The 19,983-nt window shown below is 32.6% G+C and overlaps 1 protein-coding gene across 3 annotated transcripts in view; it reads right to left on the bottom strand.

The window, feature by feature from the left end:
• Positions 1–19,983, bottom strand: part of LOC127700056 (serine/threonine-protein kinase 31-like) — a 72,267-nt gene that overhangs the window by 41,086 nt on the left and 11,198 nt on the right. For 2 of the 3 annotated variants that reach the window (XM_052203531.1, XM_052203524.1), the window contains exons 2-4: positions 10,897–10,982; positions 3,070–3,174; positions 2,266–2,345 (exon numbers count right to left, since the gene is read on the bottom strand). In XM_052203531.1, the coding sequence (XP_052059491.1) occupies positions 2,266–2,345; positions 3,070–3,174; positions 10,897–10,982 (271 nt within the window). Of the gene's footprint in view, positions 1–404; positions 471–2,265; positions 2,346–3,069; positions 3,175–10,896; positions 10,983–19,983 lie in introns of all 3 variants that reach the window. The other variant, XM_052203514.1, reaches the window with a different exon arrangement.

Consider the following 19,983-nt stretch of genomic DNA (forward strand, 5'->3'; position numbering starts at 1 on the left):
AGTTTTTCGTCTATCAGCTCATAGACATAATTTTGTCATGTGACCGTGACGTTATAAAAACAAAAAATACCTTCTGTACAGAGTTAAAAAATATCACACAGTTTTTGAGGGGTAATAGCAACCTTACAAATCAGAGTTGGACAACAGATGTTCAAATCAGTATGAAATTCATTAATTCACGTAACTATTATTTGGGATGCTTACATCCTTGTCATTTGGTGTTTGGTGAATAGTTGTCTTATTGGCAATAATACAATAATACTGCATCTACTTATAGTTATACTATTAAACTGTCAAATCTGTCCACACTGTTTTCAATATTCACAGAACTATATACCAGACTAGTTTTTTATTTCCATACAAATCACATAAATTTATACCTATACTATCATACTTGTTTTTACCTGCTTGTGATACTTGGGAACTAGGGCTACCCTCACTCAAATAATTTAAAAGGTTTTGCAACTTATCTAGAATCAAAATTATAATGTCTCAATCAGTATTAATCAAATCAGTAATACACAACATATGAATTTTTTTGTCAACTATTCTCATCAACAAAATGTAACTCCAGATTAGCATTTCTATATTGAATGAACTTTCAACATATACAAAGCCCAGAGTATGAAAAGTACTATCTTTCAACAAAATAGGTCATGGAAACTACAAAGTTGTACCAGAGATACAATGGACTGGAAGCCTTTAACAAACAGTAAGTTATGAAAGCTCATTAATATTCACTAGATTTTTTATATGTACACAACTTATAAATATTAGATTATCAATACCTGGATTCAAATTCAACAACTCAACAATATAAATGTTAACAAAGTATGAAGTACAAATCCTTTATAAACAAGAAATGAAATATGTAAGTAAACTTCTTTTTAAGTTTTTGGGGAAAACATGTATAATCATAGTACAGGTACTTTAAAAAAAAAAATGGCAACTTGCAATAACATATAAGCATTGAAATTAAATCAATTTCCTATACCTCATTTGTCTTTCACTCAAAGAGATTGATTGAAAAATTTCATTTCAAGATTTACATTTTTTGTTGTTTGCAACAGGAAAGAGGTTTTGCAAATACTGTAATTTTTGCATGCAATTATTATAGCAATTTTTTTTAACCACTTTTTCAGCACTATTGGCTATATTGTTGCGGCAAGTTCATACCTGCCAAACCTCCCGTTTTGAGGGGGAGTCTCCCGCGCAAACGACGAAATTCCAGAAATCTCCCACTGCTGGTCCGCCCCGCGCGGTTGTAGAGAATCTCCTGCTTTCGGATATTTTGACCTGGAATAACCCGTGTTCGTAATTCTCTGGCTTTTTCATTAGTTTCAATAGAAATAAATAAACAAACGGCAATCATTTGAAAACTTTGGTCAGTGGTTTTTATGTTCGATATACAAGTAATCGAAATTCAGTTCTGCTATGTCAACTCCAACAAGATAGAGGTCTTTGTCTGGACCAAGTGGCAGTGTAAAAAAGAATAAATAGATAACAGCAAAACGAAATGTCAAGCAGATTTGAATGAAAGATTTTTCAATTTTTAATACATAGTTCACTAGGCAATGAATCTTTTTGCACATCATGTTCAATCAACTTTTCGATTTCTTCTAGTGGTCTGTACGATGTTTGAAAGCATGCTTAGTGTTAGACTCACAACAAAATCAAAATATGGAATGTTATGAGTTATGAGACTCGGAGGTATTGAAAAAGGCTAAAAAAAAACATCTTGTATAGATTATAACCATGAATTAAAGGAATAAAGTATATTTATTAACCCTTATTGGTGTTTTGTAGATGAATACGTAAACAAGTCATATAATTAACTTGAAAATGACGATCACGCAAAATCTCAAAATCATAGCTGAGAGGGAGATCTCCCTCTTTGAAGGTTTCAGAGGTTGGCAGGTATGGAAGTTTTTATATTGAAGGTAGTCATGGAGTGTAATGATAAAACTATCACAAAAATTTTTGAATTGACAGTAATTCGCATTCTTCCTACCAAGACAACAGTGACATCTGTCCATGTTGGAGTAATTTTACCGATAAAAATGGATTAAAAGTATCAAATTATAAAAATTTCCAAAACCAAATCTCAATATGTAAAATGTAATTTTGCAATTTTGCAATGTGATAGTGAAAATAAAAAGCCTCCAATATTCTCATTCTAGGACATTATAATTTCCCAATAATAAAATTAGAAAGATTGTGTGTGCACAGATAGTTTTTTCACACAGTATCAACTATTAGCTTCACCTAAATCTGGTTTCTTTAAAGGCTTCTGTATATTTCTTTTATTTCTTGGTTTCTCTTTTTCATCAGAATCTTTGCCAACCCTGAAATTATTATAGAAATGGAGCTCAATATGGTATTTACTTAAGAAAAATGTCTTATTAGTAGTGCTTTGTTAATTTATGGATCATTGTTGTTTTTCTTAGTTTCTTCTGTAACCTATTCTAACATCGGACTCAGACTTCTTTTATTCTACATTGGCTAGACATGCTAGAGGTATAGGGGGAGGGTTGAGATCTCACAAAACATGTTTAACCCCAACAATTTTTTGTGCCTGTACCAAGTTGAAGCTGGCTGAAGCCCGCCTACAAGTTCAGGATTTTCTTGCTGTGTTGAAGACCCATTGGTGGCTTTGGGCTGTTTTCTGCTCCTTGGTCGGGTTGTTGTCTCTTTGACACATTCCCCATTTCCATTCTCAATTTTATCTTCTTTCTGATGACGATAATACAGTACTTCATACAGCAACTTACTTTCTGATTTTAACAGCTACCATTTTACAACTAATAAGAGGGTTTCTCAAATATACAGACAACTGGCATGTGAGCATCTTTTAAGTTTACTCAACAGCAGCAAAGACATGACAGAAATTTGTTTTAACAAAAATGCCATATACTTCCAGAAACTTTTTTAAAAATTAATTATTTATAATGCTAACTCTTAAGTGTCAAGTCATGCTAGTGTTATATTCCAAGTTCATGAAATTCAAATAATAATGACGTCATTTAAAATTTTCTTTTTCATTTCAAATTTCACTACTCTAAAGCTTACTGTTTAAAGTCTCTTTTTACTGAAATCGTCTTGCCATCAACTTCTTTGCCATCAATTTCTGACACTGCTTTGTCAGCATCTCCTTCTGAGAAATACTTGATAAACCTGTTTATGAAAGATTAAAAGAAATAGAAGATTGTAAACGATTGACTTACAGCTCAGCTGTTCGTGTATATTTAGTGCATGTATATATAAGGTTTGTTTGTTTTTAGGTGAACCACTTATTTTATTCATTTTTTTTTTGCAATAAAGATTATTTTTTATTCTGTAATAGCTGCTGTGGATTCATTTATTTTCGTGGATTGAGTAAATAATGCATTTTCCTGGATATTTGCTTTCATCATGTTCATGGTTTTGCCAGTCTGCACATAAGCATACAGAAAATTTAAATTAATGGTTTAAGGTAGATAGGGTGTCTTCCTCCATCTTGGATTTTGAAATACCAGAAAACAATCGGTCTAGATCTTTAATAAAAGGTGCAAATTTTGAGAGTAGTAGGTAATTCATGTGTAAGAATTTTCATTTCAATATAGAAAATGATCTATTTTATCATATTTATGGTTGTATTTTATAAAAAAAAGAATACTTTTGTTTGATTCTATTTTTTCCAACTTTGCCACATAAGGGGAGGCAACTCAAATGTAAGGGCAGATAATTCAGATAAAGTTACATTTACAATAGAATGTGTTAGGAATTTACCTATTTTATTATGTAGCAAGAAAACGGGTCCCGTGACCCCATTTTTTCTTTTTCTTATCTGAAAGCATACTAGTAGAGCTATCTTCTCATATTTTATCTCAAAATTCTATGGTGTAGTTTTCGTTTTATGGCAGAAAATTGGTTTTTCCATGCATAATCTATACAAAATCTGTCAATTTTGCACAATCTGTAGCGTGAAAATAAGCCCCGTGACCCATTCTTTTTATTATTTTTTTTTAAAAAGCATGATATAAACTACATTTTGGCAAATTATTAAAAAATTCTATGGATTATAATTTAGACACCCCATCTACCTTAAATATACATTTATCCATGAAATCCACGAAAATTGGTATCCCATGAGTATTAATAATGAATCCACAGTAGTGTGAAATGATGAATCCAGGACATGTTAAGCCTGTTTAGCAATAACAGTAGTGTGAAATGATGAATCCAGGACATGTTAAGCCTGTTTAGCGAGAACCTTTAATCTCTTTCTGTAGCTGCGACATCTATACCTATGAAATTTAGATTAATTGGATCACAAACGAAAACAATTACCTCTCAATTACTTTACCATTACAGACTCTCTGTTATCCTCTACATGTCTTTTGGATTTTTTTGTCATTGGGTTTGTTTCAATGAAGTATCCCCTGAATAAACATTTATTTATTTATCAAAAAAGGGAAAAGGGGACTATTGTACTAATTAGAAAAACTGAAAAAGGAAGTGGTGATGCTTGGAATTATAACATACAGAAATGGGAGATTCACAATTGTGACAAGTTTTATCCATTTTTGACGTGAACGTTACATTTCATGTTCACAGTATATAAATTGGAGGGATCTAGAATAAACAATGTGTATACCCTGTGTAAAGATTGTTCTCAATCTTTCTTACAATACCTTTAGTCTCTAGATATTTATTCTATTCAATAGCTTTTCGAAATATCTTAGCCAGGTTTTCTAAATAAAATAACAACTAAACTACTATTTCAAGAAATAGAAATTATTATTATTACTATAAATTACTACAAAGAATGAAAGTACAATATGTTTAACGGTTTTCTGTGATTTTCGTGCGTGAAGTATTTACCTATTAAGTTTCTGTAAAGATCAGTTCAAATTCGTTTTGCTATTCGGAAAATCCCCTTTTTATAATACTTATCACGCCTTATCCTTGCGCGTAAGAAAATAGGTCGCTACTGGTCAAGGTTAATCATATAAATCACTGTCAATACATACGTAAATATTGGATTATAAAGAAAGCAATCACGATTTCATACGTCTCGACACCGATTTATCAATATAAAGCATATAAATACAAGTAACTAAAGAAATGTAGGATTAATAACAAGTTAGAAAACAAAGATGTTATTCGAATGCCACATGTTGGCGGAATTTCGTAACGCTAAATCGGCAACTGCCAATTTTGCCGGGAACGACGTTACGTTAACACAAATGTAAAACCGCGTTATTGAATGTTTACAACACTGCCCTCCGTCAAAATAGAATTTCGTCTCGAAATTTAAATAATTGCGAAATATTAAATCATTAGATACAATTAAACAAAATCTAATCAAGCACCTGCTATCTCAATAGAATATTAAAATTAAGAAAATTTGTTTTTGTCAATGTTGACTAGATCACGAATATATCACAATTCTTGACACGTATAATAATAAAAGTGTACCAATGATATATAAAACAATATACATATAAATAATGTCAACAATTTTGTAGTTTTGTGTCTTTCAATATAATAAATAAACTGTTTATAAAATTTTCAATGTTTTCTTTGTCCAACAACTTCACTGTATTATTGGTTCGTCTCTTTTTGTCTTTCTTTCTGTATCCTCTTCTGTTCTTTTTTTTTTCTTTATGTGTCCTCTTCTGTTCTTTTCTCTTTCTGTGTCCTCTTCTGCTCTTTTCTTCCTTTTTCTCCAATCTTTTTGTGTGTCTTGAGTTACCTGTTTTTCATTCTCATGTTCTTTCTTAGTTTGGTCTAAATCTGTTTCACGGAAACTTTCTTTCAGTTGACTTATTTTTTCCACCTGACAGAAAAAGTTTCCATCCTCTTTTTTAACTGAAACATTTACAATTTCTTCCGTAACTGGAATATTTTGATTTTCTTCTGTTACTGGAACATTCACAATTTCTTCTGTAACATTTACATTTTCTTCTGTAACATTTACAGTTTCTTCTGTAAAATTTATATTTTCCTCTGTAACATTTTCATTTTCTTCTGTAACATTAACGTTTTCTTCTGTAACATTAACAATTTCTTCTGTAACATTAACATTTTCTCCTTTAACATTTACATTTTCTTCTTTAACATTTACATTTTCTTTTGTAATATTAACGTTTTCTTCTGTAACATTTACATTTTCTTCTGTAACATTAACATTTTCTTCTGTAACATTAACGTTTTCTTCTGTAACATTTACATTTTCTCCTTTAACATTTACATTTTCTTCTGTAACATTTACATTTTCTTCTGTAATATTAACATTTTCTTCTGTAACATTAACGTTTTCTTCTGTAACATTTACATTGTCTCCTTTAATATTTACATTTTCTTCTGTAACATTTACATTTTCTTCTTGCAAGAGCTCAGGCAACATCTGGACATCGACCTTGTCCGTCTGTGTACCCTTATAACTTGTACTGGTAATATTTCCTATATGTACATGTACATGCATGTCCTGCGTACTTGCTACCATGGGTTTTCTGTCATCGGCCATTACCGGCTCTACCATTGAATCTCTGATTGACAGGAACTCACTTCTTTCCGCTTCTTTGTCAACGATAAGCCCAGAATTGGTGTCCTTTACTCCGACTCTGGCTTCTCTATCAGTTTGTCTCTTAGTCTCACATTCAATCCGCTGACCATTAAACTGTAAGCCTTGCATAGGATTGATTGTGATATTCATTTCATCAATTAGGTCACAACCTAATAACATGTTATCTCCAATGGGTGCTACATAAACTGGCCATTTGAAGGTTTCACTTCCCAGATTAACTTCCACCTCTGTAATCCCTCTTGTTGTCAAGTTCTTACCGGCCTCAGCAACTACCAAATTTCTTGCTGCTCTCCTTAGTTTTGGCCGTTTACTCCCAGGAATCTGATTATACAACTTCTCACTTAGAACCGTCACCTCTGCTCCAGTGTCAATAACTGCATTCGTCACAATCTTGTTAATGACCACTGGAACTGTAATGCTAGCTGCTGTCACCCGAGCAATGATAATATTTCCTTCTATCCCGTTGATCGGTTCTGCACTACCCATTACCTCCTTTGGTGTGTTCTCTGGTGTGTTCTGTTGTATCTCCTTAGACTCCTCAAACAACATCTCTAGGCTTAAATCTAGGTCCCGTATATCTAGGCTATCTTCTTCAAATGATCTCTTTATATAAGCTGTATTCACTGATTTTTTCGGTTCAACCAAATGCTCTTTCATTTGGCAATGTTTCTCTTCATATTTCAAATTATTCTCTTTAACTTTTTCTTTACCATGTTTAGGGGCTGACACTTGGCCGATAGTCTCAACCCTTAGCAGTTTAAAGACTCTTCATTTTGGTTTTGACTCCTTTCATTATTCCTTATAAAACCACTTCTGTTTTCTTTATGATAGGGGCTTCTCTTTTCTTTTGGACAATTTCTTATGTAATGGCCTTCCTCATTACAGTTAAAGCATCTGGAATTCTTCATCTTGGTCGTATGGTCTTTATACACTTGCTTATTTTGCCCTGGACTACTGTCATACTCCTGTTGTGTATAGTACTTTGCCATTTCTCTTTTAATGGTTGTCTCTAGTGACTCCGAAATTCCTCTTTCAAACTGAGTCATTCTTTCTTCTGTAACAAATCTTTTCCCTCCTACTTTTCTGACCTCTATATCTTCGGACCCGCAATCATTTCTATAAATGTCCTCTGTTGTACCAAGCTGACAAATGTTTCTATCTCTTGTACCTCTCTTATATGTTTCATACAGGGTAACTTGGTGTATTGCCTCTGTTATGCTGGTTATCCTTTTTGTCAGTAGCTCAATAGCAATACTCTGGTCCGGCAATCCTCTAAGCATATACTCCACACTGAGTGTACTGTGTGTTGCTGTGTCAATTGTGGGGAAAGACTTCCTGACCAACATCTCGACCCTTGAAGCATACTCCTGAATTGTTTCTCTATCATACTTTCTCAGAGTATGAAGCTCTTGTCTGTATGTTTCCGGGTACCCGTGATCTCCAAATCTATTTGACATGGCTGCACAAAGTGCTGAAAATGATCTTTTTGTCTCTGGTGTAAGAAATGAGGCATGTACCATTGCTTCATCTTTGAGGGCTGTAACCAGTTCTATGGCTTTGGTTGATGGAGTCCAATTATTCATTTCTGCAATCAATTCAAATTGCATCACATATGCATTCCATGGATCCTTCCCGTTATAGAATGGCACTCTTGTTCTGCGTCCATTTTCATTAAATATTGGAACTTCTGATGTATTGATATACTGTGGTCCACTGGAATGCTGTATTGGTAACAAGTTTGGCTCTGTGATTGGTTGATATTGTTGGAAATCTCTATTTTGAACTGGAAATTGTGAAAAATTACTGTTCGGGGCTTGATTTTGTATATATCGGCTATTCTGTACTGTATTTTGCGAATAGTTACTTCTTTGCATTGTATTATGAGGATAGGTGTTGCTCACAAATTGACTCTGAGTATACAAGTTCTTGTTAAGAACTGGATTCTGTGAAATACTGCTGCTAACAATATCCTGGTTTACATGGCTATGGGTACCAGCATATACATTCGGCTCTATATACTCTGTTGACTGGGTAATTGTGTTGACCAGATTTTGATTAGGGTTTGTTTGACTTGAACTTGGTATCTGAAAGCTGTTTTGTTTGGCTGTTCTCTTTAATTCAAAATTTTCATTCTTTAAGGCATCTAATTGTCTTCTTAATTGTGTGAGCTCATCACTATCAGAATTGGTTGATCTTGAAATTAAAGCGCTATCACTTCGACTTTGAGTTGGAACAAGGAACGGATTAGTGTTATTCTCAATTTCTTTACTTATAGCAGGTAAGTTGATAGTATGATCCATGGTACAAGGATTTTCATCAGTCAAATGAGTTATCTCCCTTTCTCCTTCATTAGTAGGCAATATATTTGGATACTTATTTATTGTCTCCCCATTACTGAATTCAGGGATATTAAACCTTGCATTAAAATAATCATGAGAGTTTCTAGATTCCCCTGAAAAATGGGCCTCCATATTCCCAGATGATATGGCATGGTTGGGAATGGCTAAACTACTTGGTGGGTTTATTCCAGATCCCCTTCCTCTTCCCCTTCCTAAAGACATTGATCCCGTAGACATACTAGGTTGTCTATTTCTCAAATTATACATCCTTCTTTTGACTGCTAAATGGAATCAAGAGTTTCAATTTACTAATCAACTTGGATTAAATTTTATCCTTGTTGAAATTGATAAAGAATTTCCTATGCCTTACTTTTAAAACACAATTTGGATTATGAATCTATCCTTACTTTGTGAAATAGACTATATACATTACAAACTTGAAATAGACTATAGACGTTCAACTTTGACCTTAATGAAATATAACTACAACTTAGATTTATATTTATCCTTGTTGTAAAACTTATTTTGTGAAATGTACTATTTAATTTACAACTTCGAAATAGACTATAATTTTTATTTTTTAAACTTCGACTCTATCGAAAAATTATTATAGCTACAACTTGGATTTATATTTATCCTTGTTGTAAAAAATAAGCTTATGAAATGGACTATTTAATTTACAACTTTGAAATAGACTATAAATTTTACAACTGGACCCTATTGAAAAAATTATGGTTTTAATATTATTATTCAACTTGGATTCAGATTTATTCCTGTTAAAAATAGACTCCTAACTTTAAAACTCAACTTGGATTAAAGTTTATCCTTATTGAATATGGTATTCAATATTAATCTAGCTCAACTTGGATTTTATTTTATCCTTGTTGAAATTTGACTTAAAATTTTTTATCTTTTAATATTCAACTTAGATTAGAATTTATCTTTGTTGATGTATACTCAAATTTAATAATTATAACCTTTTCAACTTGGATTAGAATTTATCCTTGTTGACATAGATTTTGATTAACTATATTATTTCTTTTCAACTTGGATTTATATTTATCCTTGTTGAATTTAAAACTATTGAAAGATATACTATAAGCTTAATTAATCTCACCAACTGTACTTTTCTTTTCTTTCACCTTTTGTTGAAGTGTCCTTTTTATTATGTTCAGTTTTTTTTTTTAAGTGTAAACAAATATGGACAGTAACAATTTAAAATATTTTTACTTATCAGTTGCGTGCCTAATAAATTATTCACGTAGATTCTTAAAATTTTCTTTAAAAAGAAAACTAAATTCGCTGCCACCAGTGTAAAGATTGTTCTCAATCTTTCTTACAATACCTTTAGTCTCTAGATATTTATTCTATTCAATAGCTTTTCGAAATATCTTAGCCAGGTTTTCTAAATAAAATAACAACTAAACTACTATTTCAAGAAATAGAAATTATTATTATTACTATAAATTACTACAAAGAATGAAAGTACAATATGTTTAACGGTTTTCTGTGATTTTCGTGCGTGAAGTATTTACCTATTAAGTTTCTGTAAAGATCAGTTCAAATTCGTTTTGCTATTCGGAAAATCCCCTTTTTATAATACTTATCACGCCTTATCCTTGCGCGTAAGAAAATAGGTCGCTACTGGTCAAGGTTAATCATATAAATCACTGTCAATACATACGTAAATATTGGATTATAAAGAAAGCAATCACGATTTCATACGTCTCGACACCGATTTATCAATATAAAGCATATAAATACAAGTAACTAAAGAAATGTAGGATTAATAACAAGTTAGAAAACAAAGATGTTATTCGAATGCCACATGTTGGCGGAATTTCGTAACGCTAAATCGGCAACTGCCAATTTTGCCGGGAACGACGTTACGTTAACACAAATGTAAAACCGCGTTATTGAATGTTTACAACACTCTGCATAGAGACATGATAGAGTTGATATACTTACTTTTAGTGCTGAACTTACCCATATTTATAATCTCCTGTTTTAGAAGTTCTGATGAACATGGAAGCTGTTTCTCCAAATCTTGAGAAAACTTTTCCAACATTTTTCTGAAAAACATTGATGAAACAGCAGTTTTATAAAAACACACAGTCAAGCCTTTTGTAGATCTAAGATATCTTAGCTTTATGCCTATTTATTTCAACATCATTCTGCTGTATTAGCTTTATGCCTATTTATTTCAACATCATTCTGCTGTATCAGAGATTTCAGTTTGAACTTGGTATCAAACACAGTAATTGGAATCTCTCACTAACATTCAGCGAAACATAGAAAATACCCAAGCCATTTAAGTAGTTTCTCTTTCATTTTGATTGAAACCTAAAATATGGACAGGATAGGAATATAAGGAATATTCTGAAAAATGTTTTTAAAACACAAAAAGACTTTTAATACATATGAAACCAGTTTCTGGAACCAATGCATGCGTAAATTATAAACAAAGTCCTGTGTGTACGTTTATTTTACATTCATTACGAAGCCAAAATATATAATCGACAACACATAATTCATTTGGTGATTATTGATCGAAAACATTGGCTGTTAAGTAAATTTTGGGATTTCAGGCTGAAGTTTACCGATTGTGACCCTGTTAAACAATCAACACATGCATTTTTTTCCATGCATTCCCATTTGTTAATTACGTTTTTCATAACACTTGTTAAATGATTTGGTGTATTCACATCTTTCAGACTCACTTAGCTTAAAACTTTCCAAGTTTGTTAAATTTATTTCCATCACAGTTTTTCCTTCGTATTTGTGTTGTGTGATTGCTGAATTTTTAACACGAGGTGTCATGACATAATTTTGTATTTACATTGTGTCATAGATCAAATTTATTCGTTCAGTGTATGTTCACTTGTTTTTGTTAATATGTCTTTTGATTGAGTTAAGCCATTTCAATTGATATTTTTTAGTGTGTCTTTCTATGTTGTGATGTTACACTATTGTTTCAGGTAGGGTGAAGGTTGGCGCCTATTAAAACATTTAAACCAACTGCATTTATTTGCACCTGTCCTAAGTCAGAAACCTGATGTTCAGTGGTTGTCGTTTGTTGATGTGGTTCATAAGTGTTACTGTTTCTCGTTTTTTATATAGATTAGACCGTTGGTTTTACACTAGTCATTTTTGGGGCCCTTTATAGCTTGCTGTTCGGTGTGAGCCAAGGCTCGTTGTTGAAGGCCGTACTTTGACCTATAATAGTTTACTTTTACAAATTGCAACTTGGATGAGGAGTTGTCTCATTGGCACTCAAACCACATCTTCTTATATCTATATAGTTCACTCAATACAGAAAAGCTGACAGTGAATTAAATTATAGGAAGACAATGAATCAATAGCAGTACATTTCTTAAGATTTGGATAAGACAAAAGATTTTCTTTTTAAGGAAATTCTGTAGACACATGTTTCATAGTAAAACTTAGCCATTCAAGTATAATGGGTTTTTGCCTTCCAGTATACTTGTAATGAAATTCGATTATTCAGGTGGAAATGATTGTTAATTAAATAAACACATTGATTTCTATTTTATTGCACTCATTGTTCCTCTGAGTGCAGCAAACCAGTACTTATACCAGTATACTTCACAACAAGGGAAATATTTGTATTCAAATTTTAAAACTAGATTTGTGCTATTGGAAATGTGTTCCTTAACACATACCCCAACTCAAACATGTATTAAGCAAACAAAAGAGGACCATAGAAGCAGGGTATAGAATAACAAGAGGCTGTCAGAGTGACAGCAAACCGGATTTTCCTGCAGAGGTCGAACCCTGAACAGTTGAGCAAGTATGGACACAACATTTAAGCTAAAAACAGCTCTGAATTTGGATTGTGATTGAATATTTGACACAGGTTTGTGACACAAAATGAATGTGGTCAAAGAACTCAAAAATTTGAAATAGGACATTTACCTATTATGGTCCAATATCCAAAATCTAAGTACATTGTTAGAATCAGCATATCAAAGAACCCCAAGAATTCAATTTTTGATGAAATCAAACAAAAGTTTAATTTAGGACCCTTTGGACCTCAATGTGGTATTCAGGGCTTCCAAAATTATTTTTAGCCAGCCGGACATTTTATATATTATCCCGATTTTAATCCTTTAAGACTAAATAAACAAAAGGCAATTATGGTAATCAGTTGCCGAGTTGACCATCCCAATGATTGATATTTAAAAAAACCGATATTAAACTTTGATTCAAATTCGAAGTTCTGACGTAAACTGTTAATTTGGCAGTGCATCATCCGAAGTGTGCAACATCAGCGTACTTATATCTGCCTTAGACTCTTTATTTGTGCAAAATAACGTTGTCAAAAACTTTACTTTCGTTTTAAATCTGAAACCGGATGTTATCTTGACAATGGTAAAACATGGACCAGAGACGGATACGTAAATTCTGTGTACGTTTGCAAAGCATGAATGAGTGTAAGTAGCTCATTCTACGTTATTTCTTCAAGAAAATATTCGAGATAAACGTGAGATAAAGGTATCAATGACAATTTAAGCAATTTTTTTAAGAAATTAGGATGCATAATTAAATTTCACACCTATGCACATGCGCAAACGTGTACTAGTTCAAACAGAGACATGTCTCTGGTTCAAACAACGTGGTTATGACGAATTTTCATTTTCACCTCTTTAATTTTTTCATCAAATCTTATTTGTAAATGTATTTCTGATAATTTAAATCTTTTTGACTAAATTAATTAGATGCAAACCGGTGAAATGTAAGAAAATTACTTTGAATAGACCGATCAATGTCCGGTTCAAAATAGTTTACCTGTCACCTGAACAGGTAAATTTCAGCTGTTCGACAACTAATTAGCCTTGATTAAAATGAGAAGGTACTAAAGTAGGGGTTGTTTTGATAGTACTTAATGATCATGTCACTTTTATGACCGGAAATGTGTGGCTGTTAAAGGCAAAAGGTTGGGTCAAAAAGATCTCGAATTATGTTAAAATGACCGTCTCTTAAGAAAGCCTTGAAAAATAAAAAGTAGATGACCGTTTTTGTGCTTTGCCCAGCCGGACTTTTACCGGACATTATACAAATGTCCGGAATATATGACCGTTTTGGAAGCCCTGGTATTATCTAATTAATAATGAAAATAAATAAAGGTTTAGATTCAGCATTTCAAAGAACCCTATATATATTCAATTTATGTTGAAATCAAACACAGTATAATTTTGGACCCCGATTTGGACCAACTTGAAAACAGGGTCCAAAATCAGAAATCTAAATATATGTTTATTAATAGACAAACTAAGCTTAGTTTTTAAAGGTGTTTGTTTCATCAAAAAAAATATATAGCATTCAGAAAATAAGTTTATACAGAATAACAAAACAAACCTACCACAAAATTCTTCAAACAATTTACCAAAGAAAAGAAGAAAAGAAATCCAAAATGTCATTTATCATTAATACAATATCTATTAAAAATCTATAAAACTTATCTGTAATTATCTTCAAAATGTCTAATAATCATGATAATGAACAGTAAATTTCAAACATTATTTATACTGTCCTACAGATATTAAAATCATCAACACATAGGAAACAGAAAATTTTCAAATAAATCTGTCACTCTAATTATAATTGTGTGATAAGATATTTACCAGATGCTTTGTTATCTGATAACAGGTGAAAATTATTTAAAAACACTTAGTGCAATCAAACTTTATATATATAATTAATAGTTACCAATATTTTTTCTTTCATTTGTCACAAACTAATATAGATCTGCCATAGGCGGATCCAGGGGGGGCCCTTTTGTGGGAAAAATTTGGTTGCTTATATAGGGAATCACTGAAGCATGACTGGAACGGCCCCCCCCTTAGGTCAGTCAGCGCCCCCCCCCCCTTATGAAAAGTTCTGGATCCGCCACTGTCTGCAACTTAATTATCAATGTCAACAATTTTATCTACACAATGTAATGTAATGAAATATATCCTTTCATAAAAATAGATTATTATCTAATGAAAATGATATTTGCAAATCACGATTTCTGTTCAAAGGGAAATAACTCAATCATATAATAAGTATAACTTTTGGCTACTAAAAGGTCGACAACTCAATGAGAAAAGCTAAAATCGTGAAAAAAGAACTTGACCTTCTTTAATCACAGGAAACAAGATATCTAAATTTGAAAAAATTTCGTCAAAGCGTTTGCATGTTAATGAACCGACAGTGTTTGGCAGCCGCCCGCCCTCCGTACATCCCCAAATTAATAACCAATTTTTCCATTGAAAATCCGGTTAACCAGATGAAGCTAGGTAAGGATAGTGAAAAATATGATAAAACTTTTATATAATTTCATGAGCAGGACATTATAAAGATACAAGTTTTAAACAAACAAAGTATAATATTAAAGCTTGGTGGCATATAAATATACACATGCATCAAGAAGCAGTGTCTTGCAGTTGCTCTGTAAAATGTATCAGCAACCTGATATGGACACAAGTAAAACCTTTTCAAAGATACCAGACTTATTTCGACGCCAGATGCTCACTTTGTCTACACAAGTATATCAGTAAACCAGTATACCCCAGTGTTCTCCCCAGAAATTTTGGATAGCATTACATTTGACGTAAAAAAATAAACTGTATTATTTTCAATGTCATTCGTTGCATCGCGACAATGCACTATTTCCTTTAAGTTATGTTTATATTGTTCAATTCATAACTGAGAATACAATTAAAGTATAACAGTTGTTTCAGTTTATGTCTTCTTTATTCATTTATAGTTACACAATTATACTTTTCCTCTTGTCAGAAACTACAAAATGTACCAACTTAATATCTAGTACAAAAAAGAACTTTCTTTTATATCAAAGAGGAAGAGAAAGTATCATATAGCAATAAAATTTCAATTTAAAAACTATTCTGTTTATCATGTTTATGAAATTCATTGTTTCCTGGGACTCAATGTATTAATAGTCCCAGTTAATGTTTCTTATCAAAATGATATATATTTTTAACAAAGTTAAGCTACTTTAATCAGTATATTGAAACAATGCATTTACAAAATGAATACATTTAGCAAGGAGATTTAACAAATAGTCTGTTAATGTGTGTGGAATGCGTAGTTTTCTCTTTCGGAATCATTATTATTCTGTCAGCTGTGCCATTTGTGTGTCTGTAGTTATTATCGTAACAAGCATTCTGTGAGTATTGCATGGCAATACATAGTCCCCTACCGGTTAAAAATTCATTGTAATGGAACAAAATTCTAACTTGATCTATAACTTGTCATGGTGTAAACTACATAAAATAACAAACAAATCTACCACTAAATTCTTCAAACAATTTACTAAAGAAAAGGAAAAAAATCCAAAATGTAATTTATCATTGATACAATGTAATTTAAAAAATGACTTATTTCCCTTTGAACAGAAATATAGTAATTAATAAGTATTTCATCAAAAATTTAATTCTAGGGAAAGGGCTTTCACTGAACAAGGAGAAAAGCTAAAATCGTGAAAATTGAACTTGACCTGTAACTTGTCATGATAAAACAATACACCAAATATCAAATCAATATCTTCAAGCATGAAGAAAAAAAGTCTGGAAAACTGATTTGCCGGACAGACAGACGACAGACGACAAACGGACAGAGTGCAAACCTAAAGTCCCCTTCAACTTCGTTGGTACAGGACTAAAAATGCGGATTTTGGTCATTGTTGGTCTGCTTCCAATGAATCCCGCATCTGATCCGTAGTTTGTACAAATATCTCAATGGCGGTCGGTCAATTTGCTTTAATCTAGAATTTTAGTTTATTGAAGGACCTTTTGTCTGATTTTAAGAATATGCTTTAAATTGTAAAAAATATTCGAATTAGCTCTCGCCGCGATATAGCCTTGTTGTGCTAATGCGGCGTAAAGCAACCAACAATCAATCAATCAATCAATCAATGGCGGTCGAAGAAAAATTCACGAAAAAAAACAATGTTTGACAAGCGATTAGGAATGAATATGGCGCTTTTAATGCAATAAATTGATGAAACATAAACTAAAGGCAATTTTGATCACTTTCTAATGAAGTATCAATCTTATTTTGCCGAAAATCAAAATGTTTATATACCCTCTCGAGTAACAAGTACCTGAAGGGAAAGAAAATACTTCTTTAAAAGTTGTTAGTTTGAAATAACATATGACCAAACCTCTTTTTTAAAGAAATAAATCGTTTATATCTTTTAATTTCTTTACTTATAAATGAAAAATTGCTGTTTAATCGACATGAAAAAAATTGTCTACTTGTACAACTTGGTTTGGCAGGGGCGTAGCTGGCCTAAAATAAAGTGCAAGCATAAGTCTTGTATCTAATATTTTGGGACCTTTTTATGCAGGAAATGATCATTTTTCGGTCATTTTCCAGGTATGCCATGCTTATGAAATTCACATTACTCCTTATTAACATGGTTGTCTTCAAATATAAAATAAATTTTATAAAACGGGAAGATCAGTCGACAAGTCAACCGAAGCGTTTATCAATAGAAGGGCAATCAATGGACACATGACCAACCCGGGAACAGATAAGACACAAAAGGACAAACAAAAACATTCAATATTGAAAACTAAATACAGATAAAAAAAAACACGAACCCCGAAAAAAAATATGGCGACCTCCAGTGCTCCGGAAGGGTAAGCAGGTCCTGCTTCTTGCAAGACACCCGACCGTAGCGTTTCTCACTTTGGTCATTTTCGAATCAAAGGAGCCTGAGGTTTCTACGACAACGGTAGAAGGTCACTTGGGACACAGATACCCAAGGTGAATTAATAGTCTTTTGGACGAACGGACAATGGGAATACGAAATCAAACGGCGACTTTTAAGTCTTGACTTATAAGTGAGGGATATAAATCTTAGATGTTTTCAAGGTTATTATATTGAGCCTGTATTATTAAATGTTAATACTCATGTAAGACTTAAAGTAAAATTAATATCCAAAGTCCATATATCTATTTTTTGCCAAGGCAAAAGATCGCAGAACTCTCTCGGTGTCGATATTCATTTCTCTGTGAACATGTATGAGCGCCAACGAAGATAGTCTGTCCTATACCATGGTTGAACGGGGATAAGTTTTCAGTCGCCGTAATGCACTAAATGACCGTTCAGTAGTTGATGTAGTTACTGGCATTGTAACTAAGATTGACACGATTGCAAACTATTGAAGGATATAGTTTCTTTTTAGTCACTGCTAGAGACATCAGAGATTTGGGCTACTCTATAACATCTGGACCCGACCAGCGTCTCTGCCATCTCTTTGCCTCAGAGTTGAAGGTTTCTTGATTGTCCGTCAAGTCGTGTCTAAATGTTTCGTATATTTTGTCTATACACTCTGCTGTCAAAGATTCCAAACGTGCAGGTATTTAATTGAAATTAAGGTTCTGGCCTTGAAAACGATCAGAATTATCCAGTAAACGTCCTGTGAGTTCTTCAATGAAATAGTCAAGAAAGGAAAAATACAAGGCTCGCTTCCAATATTGACTTGGAGTGTCAGCTGGATAGTTAGCCCGGTTGACCTGTCTTCCTACTCATTCGTAATTTAATTTCAGAATTATTTTTTTTTTGTGAAAAAAATGTGCAAGCAAATGATTTTTTGCGTAAAGGCAGCTACGCGCCTGTTTGGTCAGCCAGTTTGTCAACATCACGTACCCCGCATAGTTTTTTCTTCTCTTAGAAGACGGTTATGCCATGATGCAAACGTAGATTTCGAATTATGATTTTCTGATTCCATTTTTTCGATGCCAAAATTTGCAATTAGACCACATGTTATAAATCATGTCATAAGTGTCAGCTTGGGGTATTCGAATCCAAACAGTTAACACCCAAAGGGCAATTAACACCTATTTAATCACTCTTTATTACCTCTATTGTCTGACTTGAAGGGATTGCAATTAAAGGTGATATAACTTTTTTTATCACTAGTGGTAATTAGATGAAAGTTCCAAAATTTTGCGGCAATGTATAGAGACAAGAAAAAATAGCATCCTCAAAATAATTATAGTGTCGCTAAAACAGCCTGGGGAGATCACTGTACCCCCCATCCTGTGAAGAGGGAGTATGAAAATAGATTGACTGTTTTTGTTTAGATTATGTACTGAAATAAAATATTAGGAAATGATAGGTACATAACATGAAATCTGTTCAATTTACAAATAGATTAATAAAATAATGACATAATCTGATTGAGTGAAACATGGATCATAAATCCACTATCAGTGGTCTCTAGAAATAAGAATTGAATATATATTTATTTCTGATTTAAGAGGGTTAAGGTATATTATTTCACGTCTGTTTTTTAGGGTATTTTATTTTTTTACCTCCATATTTTATATCTATTGGGACTATGGGGTACCATTGAGACTAGGATATAAATTGTTGTAAAGGTGCTTGCTGTTGCTTGATGTCAAAGACAGAAAAAACAAAACAAACAATAAAATAAAATGCTTCGCTGGGCGCAGCTTGATACGACCGCAGAGGTCGAACCCTGAACAGTTGGGGCAAGTATGGACACAACATTCAAGCTTGATACAGCTCTGAATTTGGATTGTGATTAAATATTTGACACAGCATAGGTTTCTGACACAGAAAGAATGTGGTCTAAGAACTTCAATTTTTTTAATTTACCTATTATGGTCCAATGTCCAAAATCAAAATACATGGTTAGATTCAGCATATCAAAGAACCCCATGTATTCAATTTTTGTTGAAATCAAACAAAGTTTAATTTTGGACCCCAACTTGGACAAACTTGAAAACTGGTCCCATAATCAAAAATCTAAACACATGTTTAGATTCAGCATATCAAAGTACCCGAAGAATTCAATTTTTGTTAAAATCAAACTAAGTTTAATTTTGGACCCTTTGGACCTTAATGTAGACAAATTTAAAAAACGGGACCCAAAATTAAAAATCTAAAAACACGGTTAGATTTGGCATATCAAAGAACCCCAATTATTCAATTTTTGATGAAATCAAACAAAGTTTAATTTTGGACCCTTTTGACCTCAATATGAACCAATTTGATAGCGGGCCCACAAATAA

Source organism: Mytilus californianus, unplaced genomic scaffold (genome assembly GCF_021869535.1).
Source record: "Mytilus californianus isolate M0D057914Y unplaced genomic scaffold, xbMytCali1.0.p SCAF_1, whole genome shotgun sequence".
NCBI lineage: Eukaryota > Metazoa > Mollusca > Bivalvia > Mytilida > Mytilidae > Mytilus > Mytilus californianus.